This window comes from Leucoraja erinacea, chromosome 29, assembly GCF_028641065.1.
Source record: "Leucoraja erinacea ecotype New England chromosome 29, Leri_hhj_1, whole genome shotgun sequence".
Taxonomy (NCBI): domain Eukaryota; kingdom Metazoa; phylum Chordata; class Chondrichthyes; order Rajiformes; family Rajidae; genus Leucoraja; species Leucoraja erinaceus.
Window position 1 is genome coordinate 2,177,055 of NC_073405.1, and position 27,995 is coordinate 2,205,049.

At 45.8% G+C, this 27,995-nt stretch overlaps 1 protein-coding gene across 2 annotated transcripts; it reads left to right on the forward strand.

Moving 5' to 3' along the window:
* On the forward strand, positions 1-27,995 carry LOC129710983 (coiled-coil domain-containing protein 124-like). Of its 2 annotated transcripts, none has more exons than XM_055658318.1 (5): positions 1-95; positions 6,263-6,439; positions 18,423-18,612; positions 21,412-21,523; positions 27,722-27,995. In XM_055658318.1, the coding sequence occupies exons 2-5, from the start codon at positions 6,281-6,283 to the stop codon at positions 27,936-27,938; spliced, it is 678 nt and encodes a 225-aa protein (XP_055514293.1). In that variant the 5' UTR covers positions 1-95; positions 6,263-6,280; the 3' UTR covers positions 27,939-27,995. The 2 variants fall into 2 exon arrangements, with proteins under 2 accessions (XP_055514293.1, XP_055514292.1); XM_055658317.1 differs by lacking the exon at positions 1-95 and adding an exon at positions 3,520-3,571.

The window sequence follows — 27,995 nt, forward strand, 5'->3', positions numbered from 1 at the left end:
GGCGGGTGTGTGGTCATCAGGAGGCGCCAGGCAGTGAGGAGGGAGGGAGCGGCGGTTGCTGAGCGGTTGCTGGGGGGAGGCTGCTGTTGGAGCCGGTGAGTCCAATGTTGCTTTTTGTACAAAATAACCCTTAGAATGGCCAGGAATAAGTTAATTATGCCGGGATAGTCCTGGGACAGGCAAGTTCCACGTGTGGCCGGGTTGTCCTGCTAGGGAGGGGGTGGGGGTCAGTGCATTAAACATAGAAACACAGGAGAAGAAAAATAAAATAGGTTCCATTCGGCCCTGAGACTAGAGGCAATGTTATTGAGAGAGTTGTGAATCTGTGGGATTCTCTGCCACAGAAGGCAGTGGAGGCCAATTCACTGGATGTTTTCAAGAGAGAGTTAGATTTAGTTCATAGGGATAACGGAATCAAGGGATATGGGGAGAAAGCAGGGTCGGAGTTACTGATTCTGGATGATCAGCCAATAGACAATAGGTGCAGGAGTAGGCCCAGCACCGCCATTCAATGTGATCATGGCTGATCATCCCCAATCACTACCCCATTCCTGCCTTCTCCCCATATCCCGTGACTCCGCTATCTTTAAGAGCCCTATCTAGCTCTCTCTTGAAAGTATCCAGAGAACCTGCCTCCACCGCCCTCTGAGGCAGAGAATTCCACACTCACCACTCTCTGCGTGAAAAAGTGTTTCATCATCTTCATTCTAAATGGCTTACTCCTTATTCTTAAACTGTGGCCCCTGGTTCTGGACACCCCCAACATCAGGAACATGTTTCCTGCGTCTAGTGTGTCCAAACCCTTAATAATCTAAGGGTTTCGGCCCGAAACGTTGCCTATTTCCTTCGCTCCATAGATGCTGCTGCACCCGCTGAGTTTCTCCAGCTTTTTTTTGTGTAACCTTAATAATCTAATGTTGGTTTAAAGGGGATGAAGATCAAGAAAAATAGATTATTGTATAAGCTTCAAAGTCAACTTGTTGAGTCTTATTGTAACTCGTTCTCAGCTAGTAAACAGCTAACAATGGCCTGTTCCTTTATCATCATTACTTTTTTGCATATATTTCATTTATTTATTCTATAACTCTCTACATCACCGTGTATATCTCTAGCTGCCCTCTCCCCTGACTCTGTCTGAAGAAGGGTCTCGATCCGAAACGTCACCTACTCCTTTTCTCCGGAGATGCTGCCTGTTCTTCGCAGCTGCATGCCTGTGCCTAAAGCCTTTGCAGGAAGCATAGTGGGAAGAAGTGAAGTCTAGATAAATGTGTGAGTCAGGGTTGTAATAGACGTCATCAGTCGATAGTTCATCTCCTGTGCTGGAGACGGTGAGATCAAGAAAGACGAGGGCGGTGTTCCCTCTCCCATCCCTCTCTCCTTTCTTGATCTCACCCTTTTTGTACATTGGCCTTCATCGGCAGGGTATATGAGTATAGAAGGTACACAAAAATGCTGGAGAAACTCAGCGGGCGCAGCAGCATCTATGGAGCGAAGGAAATAGGCAACGTTTCGGGCCGAAACACTTCTTCAGACTAGAAGTTGGGCATTTATGCTGCAATCTGAAGAAGGGTTCTGAGCTGAAATGTCACATATTCATTTTCCCTAACCTGACCCATAGATCTTGTCTCACCTATACACTGTAAATGGGTCCATTGTCATCATGTATTATCTTTCCGCTGACTGGTTAGCACACAACAAAAGCTTTTCACTGTACCTCGGTACACGTGACAATTAATGCAGTAAAATTAACTAACTGAACTGAACTATACCCAACCAGTGTAGTAACATTGAAGGAAGTGGCATCCGGGGATAATATGGGTGTAACCTTGTTTACAGGGCGAGTTGTTTGTATGCATTTTGACAACACTCATGCAATTATCTCTCTCCTTTCACTGCTGATAACGTTTCAAAATTAACACTTTCAAAATTATTATTCACTAGCTCTTCATGTAATATCTTTAAGAGCTCAATCTCTTAGCTCTCATTTGAAAGTATCCAGTGAACCGGCCTCCACCACCCTCTGAGGCGGAGAATTCCACAGACTCACCACCCTGTGTGTGGAAAAAGTCAAGTCAAGTCAAGTTTATTTGTCACATACACATACGAGATGTGCAGTGAAATGAAAGTGGCAATGCTCGCGGACTTTTGTGCAAAGACAACCAACAAAACAACCAAACAAATTATAAACACAATCATAACACACATATTCTTTTACATAATAAATAATGGAAGGAAAAGCGTTCTGCAGAGTTAGTCCCTGGTGAGATAGGCGTTTACAGTCCGAATTGCCTCTGGGAAGAAACTCCTTCTCAACCTCTCCGTTCTCACCGCATGGCAACAGAGGCGTTTGCCTGACCGTAGCAGCTGGAACAGTCCGTTGCAGGGGTGGAAGGGGTCTCCCATGATTTTGTTTGCTCTGGAGTTGCACCTCCTGTTGTATAGTTCCTGCAGGGGGGTGAGTGAAGTTCCCATAGTGCATAGTTCCCATCAGTGGAAAGACAATACATGATTACAATCAAGCTGTCCACAGTGTACAGATACAGGATAAAGAGAATAACGTTTTTGTTTGAGTACACCACTTGCAATCAGTTTTCTGATCTGAGCGCAATATCCAAAAGCAGCTCTGATCATTCATTTATAATCCAGCTTTGTGATTGCGACAAAGACATTCTCTGTGCTTGCCCTTTTGTCCCTGTCCGCAGCCCTTAACTGTGTTGATCGCAGTATCCCTCTAGAATGTTTCTCCACTGTCATTCATCTGCGTGACCATACTGTGTAGGGAGGAACTGCAGATGCTGGTTTACACCGAAGATGGACGCAAATTGCTGGAGTAACTCGGCGGGTCAAGCAGCATCTCTGGACCAAAGGAATAGGTGACGTTTCGGCTTGAAGAAGGGGGTCTCGACCCGAAACGTCACCCATTCCTTCTCTCCAGAGATGCTGCCGGACCCGCTGAGTTACTCCAGCGCTTTGTGTCCATCTTGTGTGGTCATACTGGCCGGGTTCCATTCATGGGTATTCTACCGTGGCCAGAGAGTCGCCAGCAATGGCTTCTCACCAACGTGCTACCCATGGCAACACGGTGATCACCACAATGTCAGTTTACACATGTACATTGGCAACATCTGCCCCTCCTCCGCCACCCCATCACCATGTCTCAAGCGCAACCCCTCTAAGTTGTCATAAAGTGATAGGAGTAGAATTAGGGTATTCGGCCCATCAAGTCTATTCTCCCATTCAATCGTGGCTGATCTATCTCTCCCTCCTAACCCCATTCTCCTGCCTTCTCCCCATTACCCCTGACACCTGTACTAATCAAGAATCTATCTCTGCCTTAAAAAATATCCACTGATTTGGATATTCAGTATTTATCAAACTCCTTGTCAGTGACAGTGGGTGCACAGAAACTGCCTTCACCTCACTATAGGACAGATTAAAGCCAAATCTTTGTTCCTGAAATGTATTTTGTTCCCTAATCACTGACTCCATTTCACCCCTAGGCAGTTGGCTGAAGCTGTATCAGATTGTTCGTATATTTAGTGCCATTGCTCAAGTTTAAAAGTTCATGAAGGTAGTAATAATAAGACAAGCTATTTCTATTACTTTATTGCTTCCCAGCGTGTTATTCTCAGCCCACCTGCTGCTGAACACTCCACTCGTACCTGTCTGAAGGGTCTCGACGCAATACCTCACCTATTCCTTCTCTCCAGAGATGCTGCCTGGCCCCGCTGACTTACTCCAGTATCGTGTCTACCTTCACTCTTACCTTCATTGCCGTTACACTTGCCTATTCCAACCCATCCTTTCCAGCTGTTTAAGAAGGAACTGCAGATGCTGAAAAAATCGAAGGGAGATTAAAAATGCTGGAGAAACTCAGCGGGTGAAGCAGCATCTATGGGAGCGAAGGAATAGGTGATGTTTTGGGTCGAGACCCTTCTTCAGACTGATGTGGAGGTGGGGGAAGAAGAAAGGAAGAGGCGGAGACAGTGGGTTGGACTCACTCTGGCCATGGTGGAGGCCCATGACAGAAAGGTTGGATTCGGAATGGGAGGGGGAGTTGAAGTGCTGAACCACCGAGAGATCAGGTTTAAAAAAAAAACCCTTGTTACTCCAGCTTGTTATGTCTATCTTTGCTGTGAACCAGCATCTGTAGTTCCTTCCTACACATAGATAAAACCCATGTCATGTTTGGATGATAAAAACTATGTTGGATAACTTTTGCCTAGAAAAAGTTGAATTTTAAAATAGAATTGGATAAATACTAGAAACATCAAGTGGCTGGCCTGAGGGAAGAACTGGCCATGGGACTAATTGGAGAGCTATTACAAAGTCATGTCACGATGGGTTGAGTGGTCGACTATGCTGCTTGATTCAGCTTCTATTTTTAATCGTGGCTTACACAACCTGGTATGTGCTTGGCAGAGCATTGGGGCATGGGTTTCCAAATCCCGTGCTTTTGTTCTCCAGGCCCTGCCTACCCATTCTTGCATTGTTTTGCTTCAGGATGTACCAATAATACCAACTCATTCAGCACAGCTTGACCTCAGCCCGATCTTGCTTCATGATGAAACATGGTTGGCCCAAATAGACAAAGTGCTGGAGTAAATCAGCGAGTCGAGCAGCATCTCTGGAAAACAATAGACCATAGATGCAGGAGTAGGCCGTTTGGCCCTTCGAGCCAGCACCGCCATTCACCGTGATCATGGCTGATCATCCACAATCAATACCCCGTTCCTGCCTACTCCCAATATCCCTTGACTCTGCTATCTTTAAGAGCTCTATCTAACTCTCTCTTGAAAGCATCCAGAGAATTGGCCTCCACTGCCTTCTACAGATTCATAACTCTCTGGGTGAAAAGGTTTTCCCTCCTCTCCGTTCTAAATGGCCTCCCCTTATTCTTAAACTGTGGGCCCTGGTTTGGGCTCCCCCCACATCGGGAACATGTTTCCTGCCTCTAGCGTGTCCAAACCCTTAAAAATCCTATATGTTTCAATGAGATCCCCTCTCATCCTTCTAAACTCCAGTGTATAAGCCCAGCTGCTCCATTCTCTCAGCATATGACAGTCCCGCCATCCAGGGAATTAACCTTGTAAACCTACGCTGGGCTCCCTCAATAGCAAGAATTTCCTTCCTCAAGTTTGGAGACCAAAACTGCACACAATACTCCAGGTGTGGTCTCACCAGGGCCCTGTACAACTGCAGAAGGACCTCTTTGCTCCTGTATTCAACTCCTTGTTATGAAAGCCAACATGTCATTAGCTTTCTTCACTGCCTGCTGTGCCTGCATGCTTACTTTCAGTGACTGCTGAAAAAGGACACCCCATTGTGTAAATGCTGACGGTAATGCTAAGATGCAAGAACTGGGAAATAACTCGACCCAAAACGTCACCCATTCTTTCTCTCCAGAGATGCTGCTGTCCCGCTGAGTTACTCCAGCCTTTTGTGTCTCTTCCATGTTGAGTCTCTCTGAATCTATGATTCTGATCCTTTCATGGAAAGATTTAGAATTATCGTACAGTGAGTTGTCATTTTTGATCACCACAAACAACTGACGTAGTTTCTCCTTGCTTGCACCCTGTCAAACCTCTCCTGCGCTCTCTAATGTCTTGATGTACTTCATGATGCACAGTACCCAGAACTGAATGCAGCTCGCCAACCAGGGCCTCGTCAAACTTTGATATCAGTTTGACATCGCCTTCCGTTTTTAAATTTAAGAACTGACATTTATTGAAACCGTGGTGGGGATTACCACAGTAGTTTCAGATTCTCAATGTCCTATCCTGTGGGCATACCCCAATCTGTGCCAGAGTCTGTCTCACTGGCCAAAGGCTGCTGAATCATTCTGACTGTGTTTGGTAGCTGGATCACACGTCTGTGCATCTTTGTTTTAAAATCTGGGTGTGTGTGCCTCTGTTAGTGTGCGTGTCTGTGTGTGTGTGTGTGTGTGTCTGTGTGTGTGTGTATCTGAGTTTGTGTGTGTGTGTGTGTCTCTGAATGTGTCAGTGAGTGTGTGTGTGTGTCTATGAGTGAGTGTGCGTCTGTGTGTGTGTGTGTCTGAGTGTGCATCTTCGGTGAGCGCGTGTGGCTTTGGTGTGTGTCTCTCTGAGTGCGCGTGTCTGTGTACCTCTCTGTGTGAGGATGTCTCTGGTGTGTGTGTGTACATCTCTCTGGTGTGCAAGTGTGTCCCTGGGGTGTGTGTGCCTGCCCTCTACACCCCTGCTGCTGCGTTTGTGCTCTGACTCCTGTGCCCTGTCACTTGCAGCTGGTGGTAACAGAAGGGATGCCCAAGAAGTTCCAGGGAGAAAACAGCAAGTCAGCGGCTGCCAGAGCGCGGAAGGCGGAGGTGAAGGCAGCAGCAGATGCCAAACTACGGAGGGAGCTGGAAGATGCTTTCTGGAAAGACGATGACAAGCACATAGCGAGGAAGGAGCAACGCAAGGTGCGTCAGCCGCTCCATCCTCAGGCCGTACCATCTGGCTTCACTTTACACTCCGCTTCTCTCCTTATGTGACACGCTTTTGTCTCCTGTTCATCTCTAGTCTTTTCACCTCCACCAATCAAGCGCCCATGCCAGCAGCATTTGTCCTTCCCCATCTCTCTTTTCCAGCTTTCTCTTCCCCCCCCCTCCCCTCCCCCTCACCCCCGCCCCCCTCCCCTCTCCCCCAACAACAAACAATCTTAAGAACTGTCCCGACCCGAAAAAGCCACCTATCCAATCCCACCACAGATGCTGCCTGATCCGTTGAGTTACTCCAGCACTTTGTGTTTTGCTCAAGATTCCCAGCATCTGCAATTACTTGATCAACTAGGCAAGTGGGCTGAAGAACGGCAAATGACGTTTAATGTAGTTGGCGTAACATTTTGCATTTTGGGAAGTCGAACCAGAGCAGAGAATGAATGTCAATGAATTCGTCAATGAATTATAATGAATTATAATGCCCTGGGGAGTGTTAAGGAGCAGAGGGATCTTGGAGAACACGGTTCCCTTAAAGTGGCGTCACTGGCAGGCAGAATGGCAAATTGGAATTTTGGTACATTGGCCTCGGTCAGGTATTGAGTTTGAAGTTGGGCCGTTATGCTGCAGTCTGAAGACGGGTTCTAACCAGAAATGTCACTATTCCTTTTCCCCAGAGACTCCAGCATTCTGTGTCTATCTTCAGTATAATCCAGCATCTCCAGTTCATAGAAACATAGACATGCAACTGCAGTAGGACCTCCTTGCTCCTGTACTCAAATCCTCTCGCTATGAAGGCCAACATGCCATTTGCTTCCTTCACTGCCTGCTGGACCTGCATGCTTGTTTTCAGTTCCTACAGTTCCTTCCCACCCATTTTGTCTGCTTCACTGCGAAAGCTCCTTAACGTATGCTCACTTTGAAGAAGTTCTCTTCTCTCCGGGATTTTTCTGCAACATCCTTTCTCACTGCTCCCTCTCTCTGAGTCTGATGAAGGGTTCCCGACCCAAAATGTCACCACCTCCATTTCTCCATGGAAGCTGTGTGTAGGAAGGAACTGCAGGTGCTGGTTTACACTGAAAGTAGACATAAGATGCTGGCGTAACTCAGCGGGTCAGGCAACATCGCTGGATAGAAGGAGTGAGTCATTATTCACGTCGAGACCCTTCCTCAGTCTGAAGAACGGGCCTCGACTTGAAACATCACTGATTCCTAAGATACTGTGTCTTATCCCCATAGATGCTGCCAGCGCCATTGAGTTACTCCAGCATTTTGTGTCTATCTCCGTTTTGTGACAGTTGTGCCAGAACTCATCCTCCTGCGCTCCAAGGAATAAAGTCTTAGTCTGTAGCTCAGGCTATCGAGTCCTGGCAACCTCCTCGTAAATCCTCTCTGCATCCTTCCCAGCTTAACAACATCTTTCCCATAACATGTTGACCAAAACTGAACACAATACTCTAAATGTGACCTAACCAATGTCTTATACAATTGCAACATGACCTTCTAACAGAGTAGATACTCTTGAGTGATGAATGCCAAAATGCTGAAAGCCTTCTTGACCACCCTATCTTCTCTGCATTCTTTCCAGCTTGATAATGTCTTTCCTATAACATAGGAACGCCAAGGAGGATGAGAGTTTTCAAGGTGCACAAAATCATGAGAGAAATAGATCGGGTAGAAGCACAGAGTCTCCCGCCCAGAGTAGGGGAATTGACATCCAAAGGAAAGTAGACAAAAATGCTGGAGAAACTCAGCAGGTGAGGCAGCATCTATGGAGTGAAGGAATAGGTGACATTTAGTGTTGAGACCCTTCTTCAGATCCAAAGGATAAAGGTTTAAGGTGAGGGGGAGAAAAATTTAATAGGAACCTGGAGGGTAACTGTTTCACACAAAGGGTGGTGGGTAAATGGCACAAAGCTGCCGGAGGAGGTAGTTTAGGCAGTGACTATTGCAACATTAGACAGATACATGGATAGGACAGGTTTAGAGGGATATGGGCCAAACGCAAGCAGGTGAGACTAGTGTAGCTGGGACACGTTGACCGGGCATGGGCAAGTTCGGCAGAAGATGCTATAGCATGATGACCAAAATTGAGCTAAAAAAACATCAGTAATATATTGTTTAAGAAGGAACTGCAGATGCTGGAAAAATCGAACGTAGACAAAAATGCAGGAAAAACTCAGCGGGTGAGGTAGCATTTGTGGAGCGAAGGAATAGGTGACGTTTCGGGTCGAGACCCTTCCGTGTGAGGCAGCATCTATGGAGCGAAGGAATAGGTGACGTTTCGGGTCGACCCGAAATGTCACCTATTCCTTCGCTCCATAGATGCTGCCTCACCCGCTGAGTTTCTCCAGCATTCTTGTCTACCTTCAGTAATAACCATATAACCATATAACAATTACAGCACGGAAACAGGCCATCTCGGCCCTACAAGTCCGTGCCGAACAACTTTTTTTCCCTTAGTCCCACTTGCCTGCACTCATACCATAACATAGAAACATAGAAACATAGAAATTAGGTGCAGGAGTAGGCCATTCGGCCCTTCGAGCCTGCACCGCCATTCAATATGATCATGGCTGATCATCCAACTCAGTATCCCGTACCTGCCTTCTCTCCATACCCCCTGATCCCCTTAGCCAAAAGGGCCATATCTAACTCCCTCTTAAATATAGCCAATGAACTGGCCTCAACTACCCTCTGTGGCAGAGAGTTCCAGAGATTCACCACTCTCTGTGTGATAACCCTCCATTCCCTTCTCATCCATATGCCTATCCAATTTATTTTTAAATGATACCAATGAATCTGCCTCCACCACTTCCACTGGAAACTCATTCCACACCGCTACCACTCTCTGAGTAAAGAAGTTCCCCCTCATGTTACCCCTAAACTTCTGTCCCTTAATTCTGTAATATATTAATCTACTTCCTTAAGGATCTTGCTAAATAGAAATTAGCTGCGATGTTTGCATGGCATAATAATGAATGCATATTGAAAGCAATCCCCTTGCTGTGCCAGGTTCTGGGACATCTGCAGCCTGTCAAGGTGCTGTTGTGTACAAAAGCAAGTTTGCTCTTGTAGCCGGTGTGTATTTTTAGCTGGAGTTCTCAGTGGTAAACACACACACACAAAAGGCACTTCCTCCCGTACGCTGGCAAGCAGATGGCAGCTCGGGGAAAACCCACTGGTGTAGCTCCCAGCTCCAGTGTATTTGTGCCCACCGCTCGCAGATCAGTTGTTGACACTTGCAGCTGCAGTTCAACGCCACCAGGTGGCGGAGCTGCTGCATCACGGAGGCTAACTAGAAACATAGAAACATAGACCATAGGTGCAGGAGTAGAGGCCATTCGGCCCTTCGAGCCAGCACCGCCATTCGATATGATCATGGCTGATCATATCCAACTCAGTATCCCATCCCTGCCTTCTCTCCATACCCCCTGATCCCCTTAGCCACAAGGGCCACATCTAACTCTTAATCTGAGGAAGGACATTATTGCCATAGAGGGAGTGCGGAGAAGGTTCACCAGACTGATTCCTGGGATGTCAGGACTTTCATATGAAGAAAGACTGGATAGACTCGGCTTGTACTCGCCACATCTCCCTCCCTCTTAAATATAGCCAATGAACTGTGGCCTCAACTACCTTCTGTGGCAGAGAATTCCACAGATTCACCACTCTCTGTGTGAAAAATGTTTTCCTCATCTCGGTCCTAAAAGATTTCCCCCTTATCCTTAAGCTGTGACCCCTTGTTCTGGACTTCCCCAACATCAGGAACAATCTTCCTGCATCTAGCCTGTCCAACCCCTTAAGAATTTTGTAAGTTTCTATAATATCCCCCCCCCTCAATCTTCTAAATTCTAGCGTGTACGAACCAAACTAACATCAGTACTGCCACTAAACATCCACTGCCATTTAATGAGGTAATGGCTGGTCCAATCTGAGCTACCTACTTGCCTGCTCCCCATTATCAGTGGTGTTCTCACAATCTACATGAATTCCCCTTGTATTGAATGACTCAGCATTCGTAACTCTCAAGGGCAGTGAATTCCAAAGTTTCACAACTCGCTGAATGGACATTTCTCCTTGTGTTCTGAATGGAACATAGAACAGGAACTGGCCTTTTGGTCCACAATGCCTCGACCGAACATGATGCCAAGATACACTAATCTCTTTAGAGGTGATCCTTATCCTAAGACTATGCTCTCTAGCTCTTAGATTCACTGCCAGAAGAAATGTTCTTCTAAACTAAACATATAAAGTTATTCTTCTAAACACCAGAGAGCTGAGCCAAATCTGCACAATCTTTCCTATCCAATTACCCTTGCTATCTGGAATCATACTAATGGACCTTTACTACTTCAGGCAGCACGGTGGCGCAGCGGTAGAGTTGCTGCCTCACAGCGCCAGAGACCCGGGTTCGATCCTGGCTACGGGCGCTGTCTGTACGGAGTTTGAACGTTTTTCCCGTGACTGCGTGGGTTTACCACGGGCGCTCCGATCTCCTCCCACACACCAAAGATGTACAAGTCTGTAGGTTAATTGGCTTCTGTAAATTGTCCCCAGTGTGTAGAAACATAGAAACATAGAAATTAGGTGCAGGAGTAGGCCATTCGGCCCTTCGAGCCTGCACCGCCATTCAATATGATCATGGCTGATCATCCAACTCAGTATCCCGTACCTGCCTTCTCTCCATACCCCTTGATCCCCTTAGCCACAAGGGCCACATCTAACTCCCTCTTAAATATAGCCAATGAACTGTGGCCTCAACTACCCTCTGTGGCAGAGAGTTCCAGAGATTCACCACTCTCTGTGTGAAAAAAGTTCTTCTCATCTCAGTTTTAAAGGATTTCCCCCTTATCCTTAAGCTGTGACCCCTTGTCCTGGACTTCCCTAACATCGATGGAGCTAATGTAGGATGGAACTAGTATCTGGGGTGATCGCTGGTCGGCACGGACTCGGTGGGCCGATGGGCCTGTTTCCATGCGGTATCTCTAAACTAAACTAAATAAACTCTAAATAGCTGAGGGCCCAACACTGATTCTTGTGGCATCTCATTAGTTTCATCTTGAAAATGACCCATTTATTCCGATTGTCTCCTGCCTGTGAACTGATCCTCTATATGGGCTATTAGATTACCATTAATGCCTTGAATCCTTATCAAGGTCTATCAACTTCTATGTGGTACCTTATCAATTGTCCTTTGGGAATCTAAAAACACTGTGTCCATTGTCTGTCATTATCCAGCCGGCTGGTTACATCCTCAAAGAAATAAACACAAGTCTCAAACACTCTCCCATTCATAAAACCACATTGACTGCCATTATATCTTTCAGTAACCTGTTACCATTTCTCAGTAAAGCACTCCCATGCTTTTTCTGGACGACATATGTTAGGCTGACGGGCAAGTGGTTCCCAGCAGTGTCCTTTCCTCCTTATATTGATTACCGCCATTATGTTTGCAGTTTTCTAATCTGCTGGGAGTAATCTAGGGAATTTGGAAAGGATCGAAGCCAATTCCTTTTAAATGCTTTAATACAATCCTTCAGCTCCTGGGGACTTGGCGGTCTTTAACCCTCGTTCTCATCCCGAGCAACGCAGTCAGGAAGATACCCAGAGATATAAAAGCTCTTATAAATTTATAGTGAGGTTTTGTCGAAACAGAGAGCCCACCCGTGTAGGAGCGTGGGCTGTGGTGCAGTCGTGCATCCTTGCAGGAGGATCGCATCCCCACCTGTGCAAATAAACTGGCATTGTTTGCATTATAATAATGACCGTTGCTGAAAATATTTTAATGGTCAACTCTTTGGAAATGCACTGAAATTTTATGAGGCATCACAGAAATTTGAGGAGAATGTACAAACTTGAGTTTGTATGTTCTCCCTGTGACCGCGTGGGTTTTCATCCGGGTGCTCCGGTTTACACTCACATCCCAAAAGACGCGCAGGGTTTTAGGCTAATTGGCTTCGGTAAAATTGTCCCTAGTGATAGTATTGGTGTACAGGGTGATCGCTGGGTGGCACGGACCCGGTGGGCCGAAGGGCCTGGTTCCTCGCTGAATCTGTATCTCACAATCATACTTTATTAGCCAAGTATGTTTTTGCAACGTACGAGGAATTTGATTTGCCGTACAGTCATACCAATAAAAAGCAGCAAAACACACAAAATACAATTGTGTTTAACGTCGAGCCTTCCATTGGCGGGGTGATCTAGAACAAGGGGCCACACACAGTTTAAGGATAAGGGGGAAATCTTTTAGGACTGAGATGAGGAAAACGTTTTTCACACAGAGAGTGGTGAATCTCTGGAACTCTCTGCCACAGAAGGTAGTTGAGGCCACAGTTCATTGGCTATATTTAAGAAGGAGTTGGATGTGGCCCTTGTGGCTAAAGGGATCAGGGGGTATGGAGAGAAGGCAGGTACAGGATACTGAGTTGGATGATCAGCCATGATCATATTGAATGGTGGTGCAGGCTCGAAGGGCCGAATGGCCTCTACTCCTGCACCTAATTTCTATGTTTCTATGATCTTGGCTCCCATAGCTGGCGGTTGGACCCTCGCATCTGGGGGGGAATCTCAGCTGCCCCGCACCTGGCAATCGGACCCCGGGTCGGGGCTAGTTGCACCCCCTGCGACTTTGGAGCTTCCCAACATCAGTCTTTACTCGAGACTGCGAGCTCCTCGATGTTGAAATCCGCAGGTCACGGTTGGAGCGTTGATCCCAAGCAAGGGATCGGCTCCGATGGTGTCCACGGGTGGGACTCAAAGTCAGTCTCGAGCAAAAGGCCGCCAGCTCCACGATGTTTGGCCGCAGAGCGACTGACCGGAGATACGATCCCGGAAGAACAGTCGCATCTCCAGCAAGACAAGAGATTGCAGACAAGTTTCCCCTGACCCCCCACTCCCGCACCCCCCACATATAACTAACCAAACATTAACGCAATCTTTAAAAACGCACTAAAATAACAAAAAAGATGAAAAGATAGACCCAGTTGTCCCCAGGATCATTCCTGTAAACCTCTGGACCCTCTCCAACTCCAGCTCATCCTTCCTCAGATGTGAGGTCCAGAATTGCTCCCAATATTCAAAATGGGGTCTGACCAGTGCCTGAAAGATCATCAGCATTCCACCCCTCTTCTGTTCCAGTCCTTTTGCCGATAGCAGCTACCTTTAGCCTCTTCAATATTCACCAGCCAAATGTCTCCCCATCTAAACTACCAAAGTAATTTCAACATTTAAGAAGGAACCGCAGATGCTGGAAAAATCAAAGGTGGATAAAATGCTGGAGAAACTCAGCGGGTGGTGCAGCATCTATGAAGCGAAGGAAATAGGCAACGTTTCGGGCCGAAACCCGGAAGGGTTTCGGCCCGAAACGTTGCCTATTTCCTTCAAGGGTTTCGTCCCGAAACGTTGCCTATTTCCTTCGCTCCATAGATGCTGCTGCACCCGCTGAGTTTCTCCACCATTTTTGTGTACCTACTGCTGCTGTCTGTAGACCCTTTTCTTCAGTTAAAGTAATTTAAACAATGAAGTAATTTAAATGACCTCTGGCAGTCACCGTTTGATTATTCCTGTGTGAACATCAATCCTCAGCCCCCCCCCCCCCCCCCATGCGATTTTAATGTTTACTATTCGAGCACAGTGCTCATGTTTAGAAAGAAATCAAAAAGCCACACATGGGCGGCGCAGTGCGCAATAATGAGTTGCAGGAACCATAGCTAATTTCTCCTTGTCACAGTCCTGATACGGAGCGTGCGCTGCATTATATTACCTCTTGCGGTTACGGCGGGGTGGGTCCAGTTCCAGTGTTTGGTAGCTTAGAGATACAGCGTAGAATCAGGCCCTTCGGCCCACCAAGCGGTCGCTGGCCGTCGCTCACATAGAAACATAGAAAATAGGTGCAGGAGTAGAGGCCATTCGGCCCTTCGAGCCTGCACCGCCATTCAATATGATCATGGCTGATCATCCAACTCAGTATCCCATACCTGCCTTCCCTCCATACCCCCTGATCCCACAAGGGCCACATCTAACACCCTATACTCAAATCCTTTTCATAGCAAAAGGATTTGGGTATAGGAGCAGGGAGGTTCTACTGCAGTTGTACAGGGTCTTGGTGAGACCACACCTGGAGTATTGCGTACAGTTTTGGTCTCCAAATCTGAGGGAAGGACATTATTGCCATAGAGGGAGTGCAGAGAAGGTTCACCAGACTGATTCCTGGGATGTCAGGACTGTCTTATGAAGAAAGACTGGATAGACTTGGTTTATACTCTCTAGAATTTAGGAGATTGAGAGGGGATCTTATAGAAACTTACAAAATTCTTAAGGGGTTGGACAGGCTAGATGCAGGAAGATTGTTCCCGATGTTGGGGAAGTCCAGGACAAGGGGTCACAGCTTAAGGTTAAGGGGGAAATCCTTTAAAACCGAGATGAGGAGAACTTTTTTTCACACAGAGAGTGGTGAATCTCTGGAACTCTCTGCCACAGAGGGTAGTTGAGGCCAGTTCATTGGCTATATTTAAGAGGGAGTTAGATGTGGCCCTTGTGGCCAAGGGGATCAGAGGGTATGGAGAGAAGGCAGGTACGGGATACTGAGTTGGATGATCAGCCATGATCATATTGAATGGCGGTGCAGGCTCGAAGGCTCGAAGGGCCGAATGGCCTACTCCTGCACCTAATTTCTATGTTTCTATGCTTCTATGTTTCCCTCTTAAATATAGCCAATGAACTGTGGCCTCAACTACCTTCTGTGGCAGTGAATTCCACGGATTCACCACTCTCTGTGTGTGAAGAAAAATGTTTTTCTCATCTTGGTCCTAAAAGATTTCCCCCTTATCCTTAAACTATGACCCCTTGTTCTGGACTTCCCCAACATCGGGAACAATCTTCCTGCATCTAGCCTGTCCCACCCCTTAAGAATTTTGTAAGTTTCTATAAGATCCCCCCTCAATCTTCTAAATTCTAGCGAGTACAAGCCGAGTCTATCCAGTCTTTCTTCATATGAAAGTCCTGCCATCCCAGGAATCAGTCTGGTGAACCTTCTCTGTACTCCCTCTATGGCAAGAATGTCTTTCCTCAGATTAGGAGACCAAAACTGTACGCAATACTCCAGGTGTGGTCTCACCAAGACCCTGTACAGAGGCCAAGTGATCCACAAACCCGCACGCTTTTGTGTTGCAGGAGTAAACCAGAGAAAACCCGCTCCATTGCAAACTCCACACAGACAGCAGCAGAGGTCAGGATTGTAGCTGTGTCTCTGGCACTGTGAGGCAGCAGCACTACCGGATGCACCGCTGCGCCAGCGTAACATATGGAGCTGTGTGGAGATTGCACGCTCTCCCTGTGACTGCCTGGATATCTCCCAACCTCCCCCCATGTGCAAAAGATGTACCATTCATTAGACTAATCGGCTGGTGTAGAATCAATGGCATTACCGTGCGTGTCAGAGAGAATAAGTTAGTGGATTGTAAAATAATGCCCCTGTCCCACTTCGGAAACCTGAACGGAATCCTATGGAGACTTTGCACCCCCCACCCAAGGTTTCCGTGCGGTTCCCGGAGGTTGCAGGTGGTCCCCGGAGGTTGCAGGTGGTTCCCGGAGGTTGCAGGTGGTTGCCGGAGGTTGCAGGTAGTGGAAGCAGGTAGGGAGACTGACAAAAACCTCCGGGAACCGCACGGAAACCTTGGATGGGGCGCAAAGTCTCCAGAGGTTTCCGTTCAGGTTTCCGAAGTGGGACAGGGGCATTGGGGAAGATGCAAAATGCTGGCGAACCTCGGCATGTTAGGCAGCATCTCTGGATCGAAGGAATGGGCGAAGTTTCGGGTCAATAGGCAATAGGTGCAGGAGTAGGCCATTCGGCCCTTCGAGCCAGCACCGCCATCCAATGTCTGAAGAAGGGTTTCGTCTCGAAACGTTGTCTATTTCCTTTGCTCCATAGATGCTGCTGCACCCGCTGAGTTTCTCCAGCACTTTTGTCTACCTTCGATTTTCCAGCATCTGCAGTTCCTTCTTAAACAGATCCTATGGAGTGAAGGAAATAGGCAACGTTTCGGGTCGAGACCCTTCTTCAGACTGAATAGGCGACCTTTCAGGTCGAGACCCTTCTTCAGTCTATTTTAACGTCTACCTTCTGCCATTCAATGTGATCATGGCTGATCATCCCAATCAGTACCCCACTCCTGCCTTCTCCCCATAATCCCCTGACTCCGCCATCTTTAGGAGCCCTATCTAGCTCTCTCTCGAAAGTATGAGACTTCTTCAGTCCACATCCACTCTATCCAGGCCGTTCACCATTCAGCATTGATCCTCTAGAGCAGGGATGGCTTCAGAAGGCTGCCCCCCCCCCCCCCCCCCCCCCCCCCCCCCCCCCCGCTCCCCCCCCCCCCCTCCATTTGCTGCCTGTTACACTAATGGGGAGCACATTTTCTTATTCATTAAGGGACCTGGTTCTTTTAAAAAGCAGGGAATCCAAGAGTCGGGTTTCGTGTTACGTCCTGCCTTTTGTGCAACTGAATCCTTCCCTTCATGAATATCCAATGCATTCTCCAACGTGCCCTCTCCATGTTCCCTCTTCGCCAAATTAAAAAGCTGCAATCCAACCCAGACTGGGCACTCTGCCCTTCCCCTATCACCCTTGGGCACCACTTCCTTGCTAGCTCCCTCCCTCCTTCCTTGCTCCCTCCGTTCCCTCATCTCCACTGCTCCACGTTCCCCGTGTTAATGACCAGCCCGTTTTGTTTTTAAACATACATTCACATTTGTAAGAAGGAACTGCAGATGCTGGAAAAATGTGAAGGTGGTCAAAAAAGAGGTCTGTGGACTCAGTGGATATTTTTAAGGTGCAGATTGATAGATTCTTGATCAGTACGGGTGTCAGGGGTTATGGGGAGAAGGCAGGAGAATGGGGTTAGGAGGGAGAGATAGATCAGCCACGATTGAATGGGGGGGGGGGGGGGGGGGGGGGGGATAGATGATGGGCCGAATGGCCCAATTCTGCTGCTGCTACAGCTTATGAATACTTCACTGGCATCTTCGAGGATGAGAAAGGCACACTAAACATGTGAAGGGAGACAAAAATGCTGGAGAAACTCAGGCAGCATCTATGGAGCGAAGGAATAGGCAACGTTTCGGGTCGAGACCCTTAAGGGTGAGGCAGCATCTATGGAGCGAAGGAATAGGTGACGTTTCGGGTCGAGACCCTTTCGGGTCTCGACCCGAAACGTCACCTATTCCTTCGCTCCATAGATGCAGCCTCACCCGCTGAGTTTCTCCAGCATTTTTGTCTACCTGTAAGAAGAAGAAGTTCAGTTTAGTTGTCGGAAGAAGGGTCTCGACCTGAAATGTCACCCATCCATGTTCTCCAGAGATGCTGCCTGACCCGCTGAGTTACTCCAGCACTCTGTGAAACGTCACCTATCCATGTTCTCCACAGATGCTGCCTGACCTGCTGAGTTACTCCAGCACTCTGTGAAACGTCACCTATCCATGTTCTCCACAGATGCTGCCTGACCCGCTGAGTTACTCCAGCACTCTGTGAAACGTCCCCTATCCATGTTCTCCACAGATGCTGCCTGACCCGCAGAGTTACTCCAGCACTCTGTGAAACTCAGCGGATGAGGCAGCACCTATGGAGCGAAGGAAATTGGCGGCGTTTCGGTTCGAGACCCTTCATCAGACGCTGAGTTTCTCCAGCATTTTTGTCTACCTCCGAGTTGTAATGGCTCATTCACGAACTGCCCCTCCGACACTGCTGCATTGGATACATTAATCTGGATGAGTGGATGAGAGTTTTGGACACTTTGAGGTAAGCACGTTACTCACAGAGTGCAGCTGACACATGAATTAGTGTGGGACATTTGATGCTGGGCCTGCAGAGAGAGCATTTGCTAAAGTTGCTGCAGTGCAGTGTTTTGTTTTGTCCGTCGTGCTGCAGCCTTTGCGCTGTTGCCCAATTGGTGTTTTGACCTCTCCCCAGGTTGAGAAGGAGAAGAAGCGGGTGGATGTTCTGGAGCGGAAGAAAGAGATCCAGCGTCTCCTGGATGAGGAGGGATGCAGCATGACGGTAAAAGCCACCAAGCCGACGCCACCTGTCAAGATAACCCGCGCTCAGATAGAGGCGTCTGTTAAAAGGGAGAACGGGGGCCAGGCTGCAGAGGAAGTCAAAGGTACGTGTCTGCCCCCCGCCTGCTTGTTTTAGAAACATAAACAATAGGAGCAGGAGGAGTAATATAGGAGCGATCATCCTCTCACCAACAAATTTGAATAATAAAAATTATAATAAAAATCCAATTATACATAACACAATAAGAACATGGAAACAAATAAAACAGACTCTAAAATTAAGAAACCTATCTCTTTTAATACCAATAGTCAATAATCCATCGTTTAAACCATCAATCATAGACAAATCATTTATACAATGGGAAAGAATGGGAATTAAAACGCTCGAAGATCTGTATGAATTAGGGAATTTACTGTCATTTCAACAACTACAACTGAAATATAATTTGAAAAATAACCAATATTTTAAATATCTTCAAATCTGTGATTATTTGAAAAAATACACAAAAGACTATCATAATATGGCTTCCGACTTATTGGATGAAGCAATGAAGACCAAGGCGGAATCAGCTAATTTAATATCGTACTTATATAACATCATTTTAAACATAGAAAATACCCACAACAGATGGAATTAGAAAAGATTGGGAACAAGAATTAGCTATAAAAAATCTCAAAAGGGACCTGGGATAATCATTTACTACAGGTGCATAAATGTTCGATCAACGTACGGCATACGCTTATCCAATTTTAAAACATTACATAGATTATATTATTCAAAAACTAAATTAAATAAAATCTTCCCTAATGTTTCACCAATCTGTGATAAATGCCTATGTCAAGAAGCTACCATAGCGCACTCTTTTGTTTTTTGTACAAAAATCCAAAAATTCTGGTATGAAATATTTGATATTTTTTCAAAATTGATCAAAATAAAACTGGTACCAAAACCAGAATGGATTATCTTCGGAATATCGGAAGATAACCCTGAATTAAACGTGTTTCAGAAGAATTTATTTAATTATGGGCTAATAATGGGAAAAAAGCTTATACTTAAATTCTGGAAAAATGCGCCGACACCAACAATAAAAATGTGGATATCAAATATGTTTGAAACATTACACCTGGAAGAGATGAGATTCCTCCTAGCAGGTAAAGCAGACCAATTTCAAAAGACGTGGTCTATGTTTCTGGACCTATTACAAGTATGAGGTGCAATAGTAATCTAAAAAAAACCAAATATATAAATAAGCGGAATCAGGACCTGGTAACGGGAGGTAAAATAACAAAAACAGACTTGGTTGGTAGCCCCCTCTCTGCGGAGTTTAATGTTATAATAGAGCGATTGTTTCTACTTTCTCTTTCTTTTCTTTCTAGGGTCTATTTTCTCACTTTACTTCCTTCTCTAACTTCTTTCCTAAGGGGCTTTCTTTTCCTTACACTCTCGCACCGCACGATTCTCTTGCACTTTCTTTACTTTCCTAACTTCTACTTTTTTTCTTAAAGCTCTAAAAAAAAAAAAAAAAAATGAAGCGGTATAAAAAATGTATCAAGATATATGTGTTGTGTAGAATTGTAATTTACCGTACTTCTAATAAAAAAAAAAAAAAAATAAAAAAAAAAAAAAAAAAAAAAAAAAAAAAGAGTCTATTAAACAAATGCAAATCACATTCTTAACAACTCCGACATTCTGTACAGAGATCTTCAAAGGGAACTTTTGCTGCTTCAGATTCACTTCCAGTTGACCTGGAGCAGCTGCGAGACCTTGAGAATCAGCTCGGCTCTTTGTATTTTTTCTTTTTTCTTTTTTTTTTTTGGGTGGGGATATGAAGCAGGTATATCATCACTTTTTGTTTTTCTTTCTGTTTTTGTCATTTCTTTACGTTTTTCTCATTTCTCTTCATTGCTCAGTCTTCGACTACTCACTCTTCATTTGGTAGTTTAGGGGTTGTATTCTTACACATTCACTTATAACCATATAACAATTCCAGCACGGAAACAGGCCATCTCGGCCCTACAAGTCCGTGCCGAACAACTTTTTTCCCTTAGTCCCACCTGCCTGCACTCATACCATAACCCTCCATTCCCTTCTCATCCATATAGAAACATAGAACATAGAAATTAGGTGCAGGAGTAGGCCATTCGGCCCTTCGAGCCTGCACCGCCATTCAATATGATTATTGCTGATCATCCAACTCAGTATCCCGTACCTGCCTTCTCTCCATACCCCCTGATCCCCTTAGTCACAAGGGCCACATCTAACTCCCTCTTAAATATTGCCAATGAACTGTGGCCTCAACTACCCTCTGTGGCAGAGAGTTCCAGAGATTCACCACTCTCTGTGTGAAAAAAGTTCTTCTCATCTCGGTTTTAAAGGATTTCCACCTTATCCTTAAGCTGTGACCCCTTGGATATGCCTATCCAATTTATTTTTAAATGATACCAACAAACCTGCCTCCACCACTTCCACTGGAAGCACATCGCTACCACTCTCTGAGTAAAGAAGTTCCCCCTCATGTTACCCCTAAACTTCTGTCCCTTAATTCTGAAGTCATGTCCTCTTGTTTGAATCTTCCCTATTCTCAAAGGGAAAAGTTTGTCCACGTCAACTCTGCCTATCCCTCTCATCATTTTAAAGACCTCTATCAAGTCCCCCCTTAACCTTCTGCGCTCCAGAGAATAAAGACCTAACTTATTCAACCTTTCTCTGTAACTTAGTTGTTGAAACCCAGGCAACATTTTCCCTCTTTCTTGCTTTTTCTCCCTTTTTCTATTTCATCTTAGCTAGAAATTAAAATTTAAGCTGTACAATAGATGCATCATGTCATATGCTGCGGATTATACTTTTGTACACTGCTTCTAATAAAAATAGATTTAAAAAAAAAATCTTTTTTAAATGACAGAGAAACAGATGAGCCACCTAGAGGTGCCATTGGAGGAGAATGTTAACCGCATATTGCTCAGTGAAGATGACATCGATGCCAGGACTGTTGAAGATGCCATTGCTGCCCTCAGGTAAGGGGGGAGGGGGGGGTCAATGCCTACCCCTTGTGCCATTTTGCCAACACAATGTTTGCTATGTGCAGAGTTGCCAAGGGTATCTATACAACCAGCTGAAAAAAAAACAAGTTGGAGTTTTGCCCCCCCCCCCCGCCCATGTAGTTATGTTATATCAAGTAACCCCCCCCGCATTCCCTCTCTCCCCGCCCCTCCCCCACCCTCGGCATTCTGCCGGTTCCACTGTTCGCTTCCATACATCCCTTCGTTATCACCTCGTCTGCAGCAAACAATGGACCATTGTGGGCTCCACCTTTCCCCGATCATCGGTGCCGGCTCTGATTTGTTCTGAACCTTTTCAGACCACTATTTCCCCTCTCCCCTGACTCTCAGTCTGAAGAAGGGTCTCGACCGTAAACGTCACCCATCGCTTCTCTCCAGAGATGCCGCCTGTCCCGCTGAGTTACTCCGGCTTTTTGTGTCTTATCTTCGAAGTTGGGGCCATTGATCCAATCGAGCCCCATCCAGTCCCTCAGTTCTAACATGGCATTTCTAAGGTGACTTGGAGGTAAAAGATGAGGTGTGATCTTATTGAATGGCCCAAGGCTGAAAGGCCTCCTGCTTTTTCTGTTCATTATGTTCTCATTCCATCTTATTGTTACTAAACTGAGTGTTTTGCGGAGGTCCCAGTGTCCTCAGTACATCGGCTGCATCCTGATGCCAAGTTCCCCCCTTTCGAATGGTTGCTGTTTCTCGATGTCTAAAATTCCTTGCAGTCTCTCATAAGGTCACAAGTTTAATTTAGTTCAGAGATACAGCATGGAAACAGGCCCTTTGGCTCCCCGAGTCACCCCCGACCAGTAATCCCCGCACATTAATACTACCCTACCCACACTAGGGACAATTTACATTTATACCAAACCAATATAACCTACAAACATCTTTGTGCAGTGTGGGAGGAAACAGCAGCACCCGGAGAAAACCCACCCAGGTCACAAACTCTGTACAGACAGACTCGTAGTCGCTGCGGTGTGAGGCAGCAACTCTACCGCTGCGCCACCATGCTGCCCACGTTCACAGGTTATACAGTAGCAGTAGGATTAGGCCATTAGGCCCATTGTCTGCTCTGCATTTCAATCATGGCTGATCTATCTTTCCCTCTCAACCCCATTCTCCTGCCTTCTCCCCGTAACCTCTGACAACCGGACTAATCAAGGATCTACCGATCTTCGCCTTAGAAATATCCATTGTGGACACAGCCCAGACCAACGTCCCTTCTATTGACTCGCGCTACCTTGGCAAGGCCATAGTGAAGGACAAGTCGCACCTTGGCCGCTCCCTCTTTGATGGAGTCTTTCATGACCCTCGAGCTGTCCTTGATCAGGTTTTACTGGCTTTACTTTGCGCTAAACACTATTCCCTTATCATGTGTCTGCACACTGTAAATGGGATCGATTGTAATCGGCTTTCAGCTGACTGGTTAGCACGTAACAAAAAGCTTTTCACTGTACCTCGGTACAGTGTCTTGCAATCTCCTGTCCTGCACGCGTGGGGGGATTAATTATTCGTTGCCCACAGATTTGTGGTCACCCCAGTGTTGAGAGGGTGGGGGGGGGGGGGGGGGGGTGGGGAGAAAATTGCTCTCCGCTGCCTTCTGTATCCAAGCAAATCATGGTTAATCCGGCAGTAATGCTCCCGTGGCGTTAAATTGACTGGAGTTTCAGGTGACTAAAAACTAATCTCCCTTCTCTCATTGAATCATTAGATACACTGTTATATCCATCAGCTGAATTAGTGAGGCTGATTTGACTGTTCTGCAGTGTATCTTTCTTTTATCTGTAATATTTAACTCTCAGTTGAACAAAGACACAACAGAACGGTGCACTCTTCAATTTCTGCCCGAGATCTGTTGTTTTAACACATGGCTTTGTGGTAATTGATTAGAGAATGATTGAACTTGGGTCAGCTCATATAGATTAGTGCTCAGAGCTAATCGATTGCTATCAATTCCAGTGATAGATCTAACCTCACCAGAACCATACCCCAATGTTGACGGTGACATCTGAGCCCAAGGGTTACACTATGATCGAACTACTCCACCAGTACTGTCTCCCAAAGTTAATGGTGCACTTTAATTGGTGGTAAAGCACAAAAGCAGGCCACTCGGCCCATCGTAGCCGCAGATGCTGGTTTAAATCGAAGGTAGAATCTGAAGATGGGTCTTGACCTGAAACGTCACTCATTCCTTCTCTCCAGAGATGCTGCCTGTCCCGCTGAGGTTACTCCAGCGTTTTGTGTCTATCATCACAGGTGTGCCAGCTCTTTGAAATTAGTCTCACCACCATTGTCAGGGCGGCACGGTGGCGCAGCGGTAGAGTTGCTGCCTCACAGCGCCAGGGACCCGGGTTCCTTCCTGACCACGGGTGCTGTCTGTACGGAGTTTGCACGTTCTCCCCGTGACTGCGTGAGTTCTCTCCGGGTGCTCCGGTTTCCTCCCCCACTCCAAAGACACGCAGGTTTGTAGGTTGATTGGCTTCTGTGTAGATTGCAAATTGCCCCTAGTGTGTGTAGGATAATGCTACTGTACAGGGTGATCGCTGGTCGGCACGGACTCGGTGGGCTGAAGGGCCTGTTTCCGCGCTGTATAACGTAACTGCACCATCTCCCAATGTCTAGTGGGCTGTTGACATTTGTCAATGCACTCTAATTGCTATCGAAGCACAAAGGAAGACCATTCAGCTCATCATTACTGGGCCAGCTCTTTTTTTTAAAATTAAATTTTTATTAGAGGCATCTGTATATCATAATCCAAACCAGTACAGACTTTGTTTAACGGTTACATATTAAGTATCCAGGTTCCCAGGGACACAGTTACTAAAGTAGCTGGGGGCCTCCTTTATCTATTAACATTGCCTCTAATTATTTATTTATATTTATAGATAGGAAAAATAAAGAAAGAAAGAAGAAAAATAGGATAAACTATCAATAGTGCAACTTGGGAGAGAGGTCCGTAGGTCGGGGAACTTAACTGTTCATCTAGTCCTGGGTTCAGGCTTCAGTCCGGCCTACCAATCTACCCCTTCAAATAATGTATAAATTAGAGACCAGATTCTAATGAATAATTCTGATTTGTCAATTAAGACAAATCTCATTTTTCCCCAAATGTAAGGTCTCCGACATAAGGTCTCCATAATCCACATCTTGATCGTGGGGGTTGTTGGGTTTTTCCAAAATTTTAAGATCAATTTGTTCCCCCAAATTATCATACTGTAATCAAGGAAATATGGGCCAGCACTTTGAAAGATTTTTTTTTAAATTAGTCCCATTCCCATGCTGTCTCCTCCCAGAATATGTCTACATTATGACTGTTACCAAATTAATTTTTGAATTTTCCTTGTTGATATTTGCTTCCACCATCATTTCGGACAGCGGATTCGTATAAAAGTTTGCTGGGTTAAATAACTTCTCATTTTCCTTCACCGATCTACTCAATCTCTGTCCCTTCTGCTGTGTTAAATACTTGCTCCTGAATGGCTCTGTCAGAATATATATTGATTTTGAATGTTGCATTATTACTGAGGTATTATTGTTTGAGCATTAAATGTTAGACAGTTTTCTGAAGAGAAAAAAAACTCCTTAAATATCTCGAGAGGTAATGGTCTGGAGAAGGGTCTCGACCCGAAACCACATCAGTCTGAAGAAGGGTCTCGACATGTGGGTTCGGGAGCTAATTGTCCCTCAATAAAATAAAAATTATCTTCGTGTGTAAATAATAAGGAGTGGGAAATTTTCCCTCGAAGGATTAGGGTGAAGGGGTAATCGATGATCAACATACAATCAAATGATAGACAGAAAATGTTGGTAGATAAAAATGCTGGAGAAACACATTTATGGAGCGAAGGAATAGGCGACGTTTCTGGTCGAGACCCAGAAGGGTCTCGACCTGAAACGTCACCTATTCCTTCGCTCCATAGATGCTGCCTCACCCTTAAGGATCTCGACCCGAAACGTCACCTATTCCTTCTCCCCATAGATGCTGCCTCACCCTTAAGGGTCTCGACCCAAAACGTCACCTATTCATTCGCTCCATAGATGCTGCCTCACCCTTAAGGGTCTCGACCCGAAAAGTCACCTATTCCTCCTTTCAATATATGCTGCCTCACCCGCTGAGTTTCTCCAGCATATTTGTCCACCTTCCAAGTAATGGAAGATCCCTATCCAATGGATCATGCTGGTGAATGTTGTATAAGCTCTGGATTCAGATACAGCCCACAATATTTGTCTGTGTCCAGTGGCCTGTTTGTTCTTCTGTCTCTGTTGTTCTAAAATAACTGCAGGCAAGACCAGAGGTCATGAACAGCAGTAGGTAGTGCTGGCTGGGTAATGAGACGATGGACACACAGACCACTTGAAACCTGCTTGCCACCCTCTCTCGTACACACATCCCCACACAGCCTGAAGAAGGGTCTCGGCCCGAAACGTCACCCGTTCCTTCTCTCCAGAGATGCTGCCTGTCCCGCTGAGTTATTCCAGCATTTTGTGTCTATCCAAGGTTTAGACTAAAGTCTAAAGTGAGATGTTTATACATAGCTGTGGGGAAGTAATGTAGGGAGGAACTGCAGGTGCTGGTTTACCCCAAAGATAGACACAAAATGCTGGAGTAACTCGTCTCCGTTCTGAATGGCCTACCCCTTATTCTTAAACTGTGGCCCCTGGTTCTGGACTCTCCCATCGGGAACATGTTAGACTCTAAGAGTGTTCAAACTCTTAATAATCTTCTATGTTTCAATGAGATCCCCACTCATCCTTCTAAACTCTCATCCTTCTAAACTGCAGAGTATATAAGCCCAGTGGTGCTGGCTCGAAGGGCTGAATGGCCTCCTGCTGCACGCATGTTTCTATGTTTCCTGCTCTTCTAAGTAGTAAAAGCAGTAAACACTGCCCAGTCCATCATCGGCTCTGACCCTCCCTTCCATCAAGGGGATCTATCGCAGTCGCTGCCTCAAAGAGGCTGGCAGTATCATCAAGGACCTTCAGGTAGAAGGTACAGGAGCCTGAAGACTGTAATGACCAGGTTCAGGAATAGCTACTTCCCCACAGCCATCAGGCTATTAAACTTGGCTCGGACAAAACTCTGAACATTAATAGCCTATTATCTGTTATTTGTACTTCATCAGTTTATTTATTTATGTGTGTATTTACGTGTATAATGGTATATGGACACACTGATCTGTTCTGTAGTCATTGCCTACTATGTTCTGTTGTGCTGAAGCAAAGCAAGAATTCCATTGTCCTGTCGGGGACACATGACATAGCAATGTTACAAAATTTTGAGATTTAAAAAATCAAGTCTGCAATTTATCCCATCAGATAAAGCATAACAATAAGTTTAATTTGACACCAAATTCACTTTCATATCTCAAGTATTAAAAAAGTTATGACCATTTTCATACTCGGAAATTAGCATCTTGTTCCCTATTGATTTTCAATGGACATTACAAAAAAGCTGTGATCTTGGATAGTCAAACGCCCATTTCTTAAGGAAAGATTAACATTTTTAAATAGCCTAAGTGTCCAAAGATTATTCACAAATAATTCACAATATAACATGATTTTTATATCTAATTTACATTAATTTATAGGCCAAATGGAAGGAATTTAGGGTTCAATTGCTGTAAATAAATGCCCATTTAAATCGGCTTTCTAGTGGGTTCATGTGAACGCGCTGGTTTAGAACGTTGACATAGCGCTGGATTAGTGCCCTCAAATGCCGAGAAAAATACTGCGGGATATAAAAAGCCCAAAATGAACCACTCGCTATAGATAACTTGATATATAGGGTTATATATATGCCCCATTTAATGTAAAAATAAGGTACATACCTTTAATTGTTTACTTTATAAAACCCTGGGGCTGCGAGAGTTTGCGGAATCAGAGAGTAATTTTAAAACTATTAGAACTATATTATCGAGGCCTATAAAACTAATAATACCTTTTGCGACCGGGTCTTGCAGCGATTTTTCGTTAATGATTTACTAGGCTGAACATATGCGATTAGTACAGCCTAGTAAAAATCGCGTTTTAAACCCGCCCCCTCCAAACAGCGCCAAAATCGCCGACATGGCTGAGGGCAGATTCCCAATGACGATTCAGGTAGGTTTTGTAACATACCTACATGACAATAAACTCTCTTGACTCGACTCTCCTTTCATTCAGCACGGGGGAGAGCGTGGACCACCACCCAGAGCGACGCCTGCGAGCTGCCTACGCCGCCTTCGAGGAGGCCAACTTGGGGCGCTTGAAAAACGAGAACCCCAACATGCGGCTGTCGCAGCTCAAGCAGATGCTGAAGAAGGAATGGATGAAGTCGCCCGACAACCCGCTGAATCAGCTGCACGGGGCCTACAACGCCAAGAGCGAGCGCCTGGCCTGAACCAGCTCCAGCCCCAGCCCCAGCCCCAGCCCCAGCCCCAGCTCCAGCCCCAGCCCC

Coding starts and splice junctions, on each gene's coding strand:
- LOC129710983 (XM_055658317.1), top strand. Junction 6,440..18,422: donor CGAGGAAGGAGCAACGCAAG/GTGCGTCAGCCG, acceptor ACCTCTCCCCAG/GTTGAGAAGGAGAAGAAGCG. Junction 21,524..27,721: donor GATGCCATTGCTGCCCTCAG/GTAAGGGGGGAG, acceptor CCTTTCATTCAG/CACGGGGGAGAGCGTGGACC.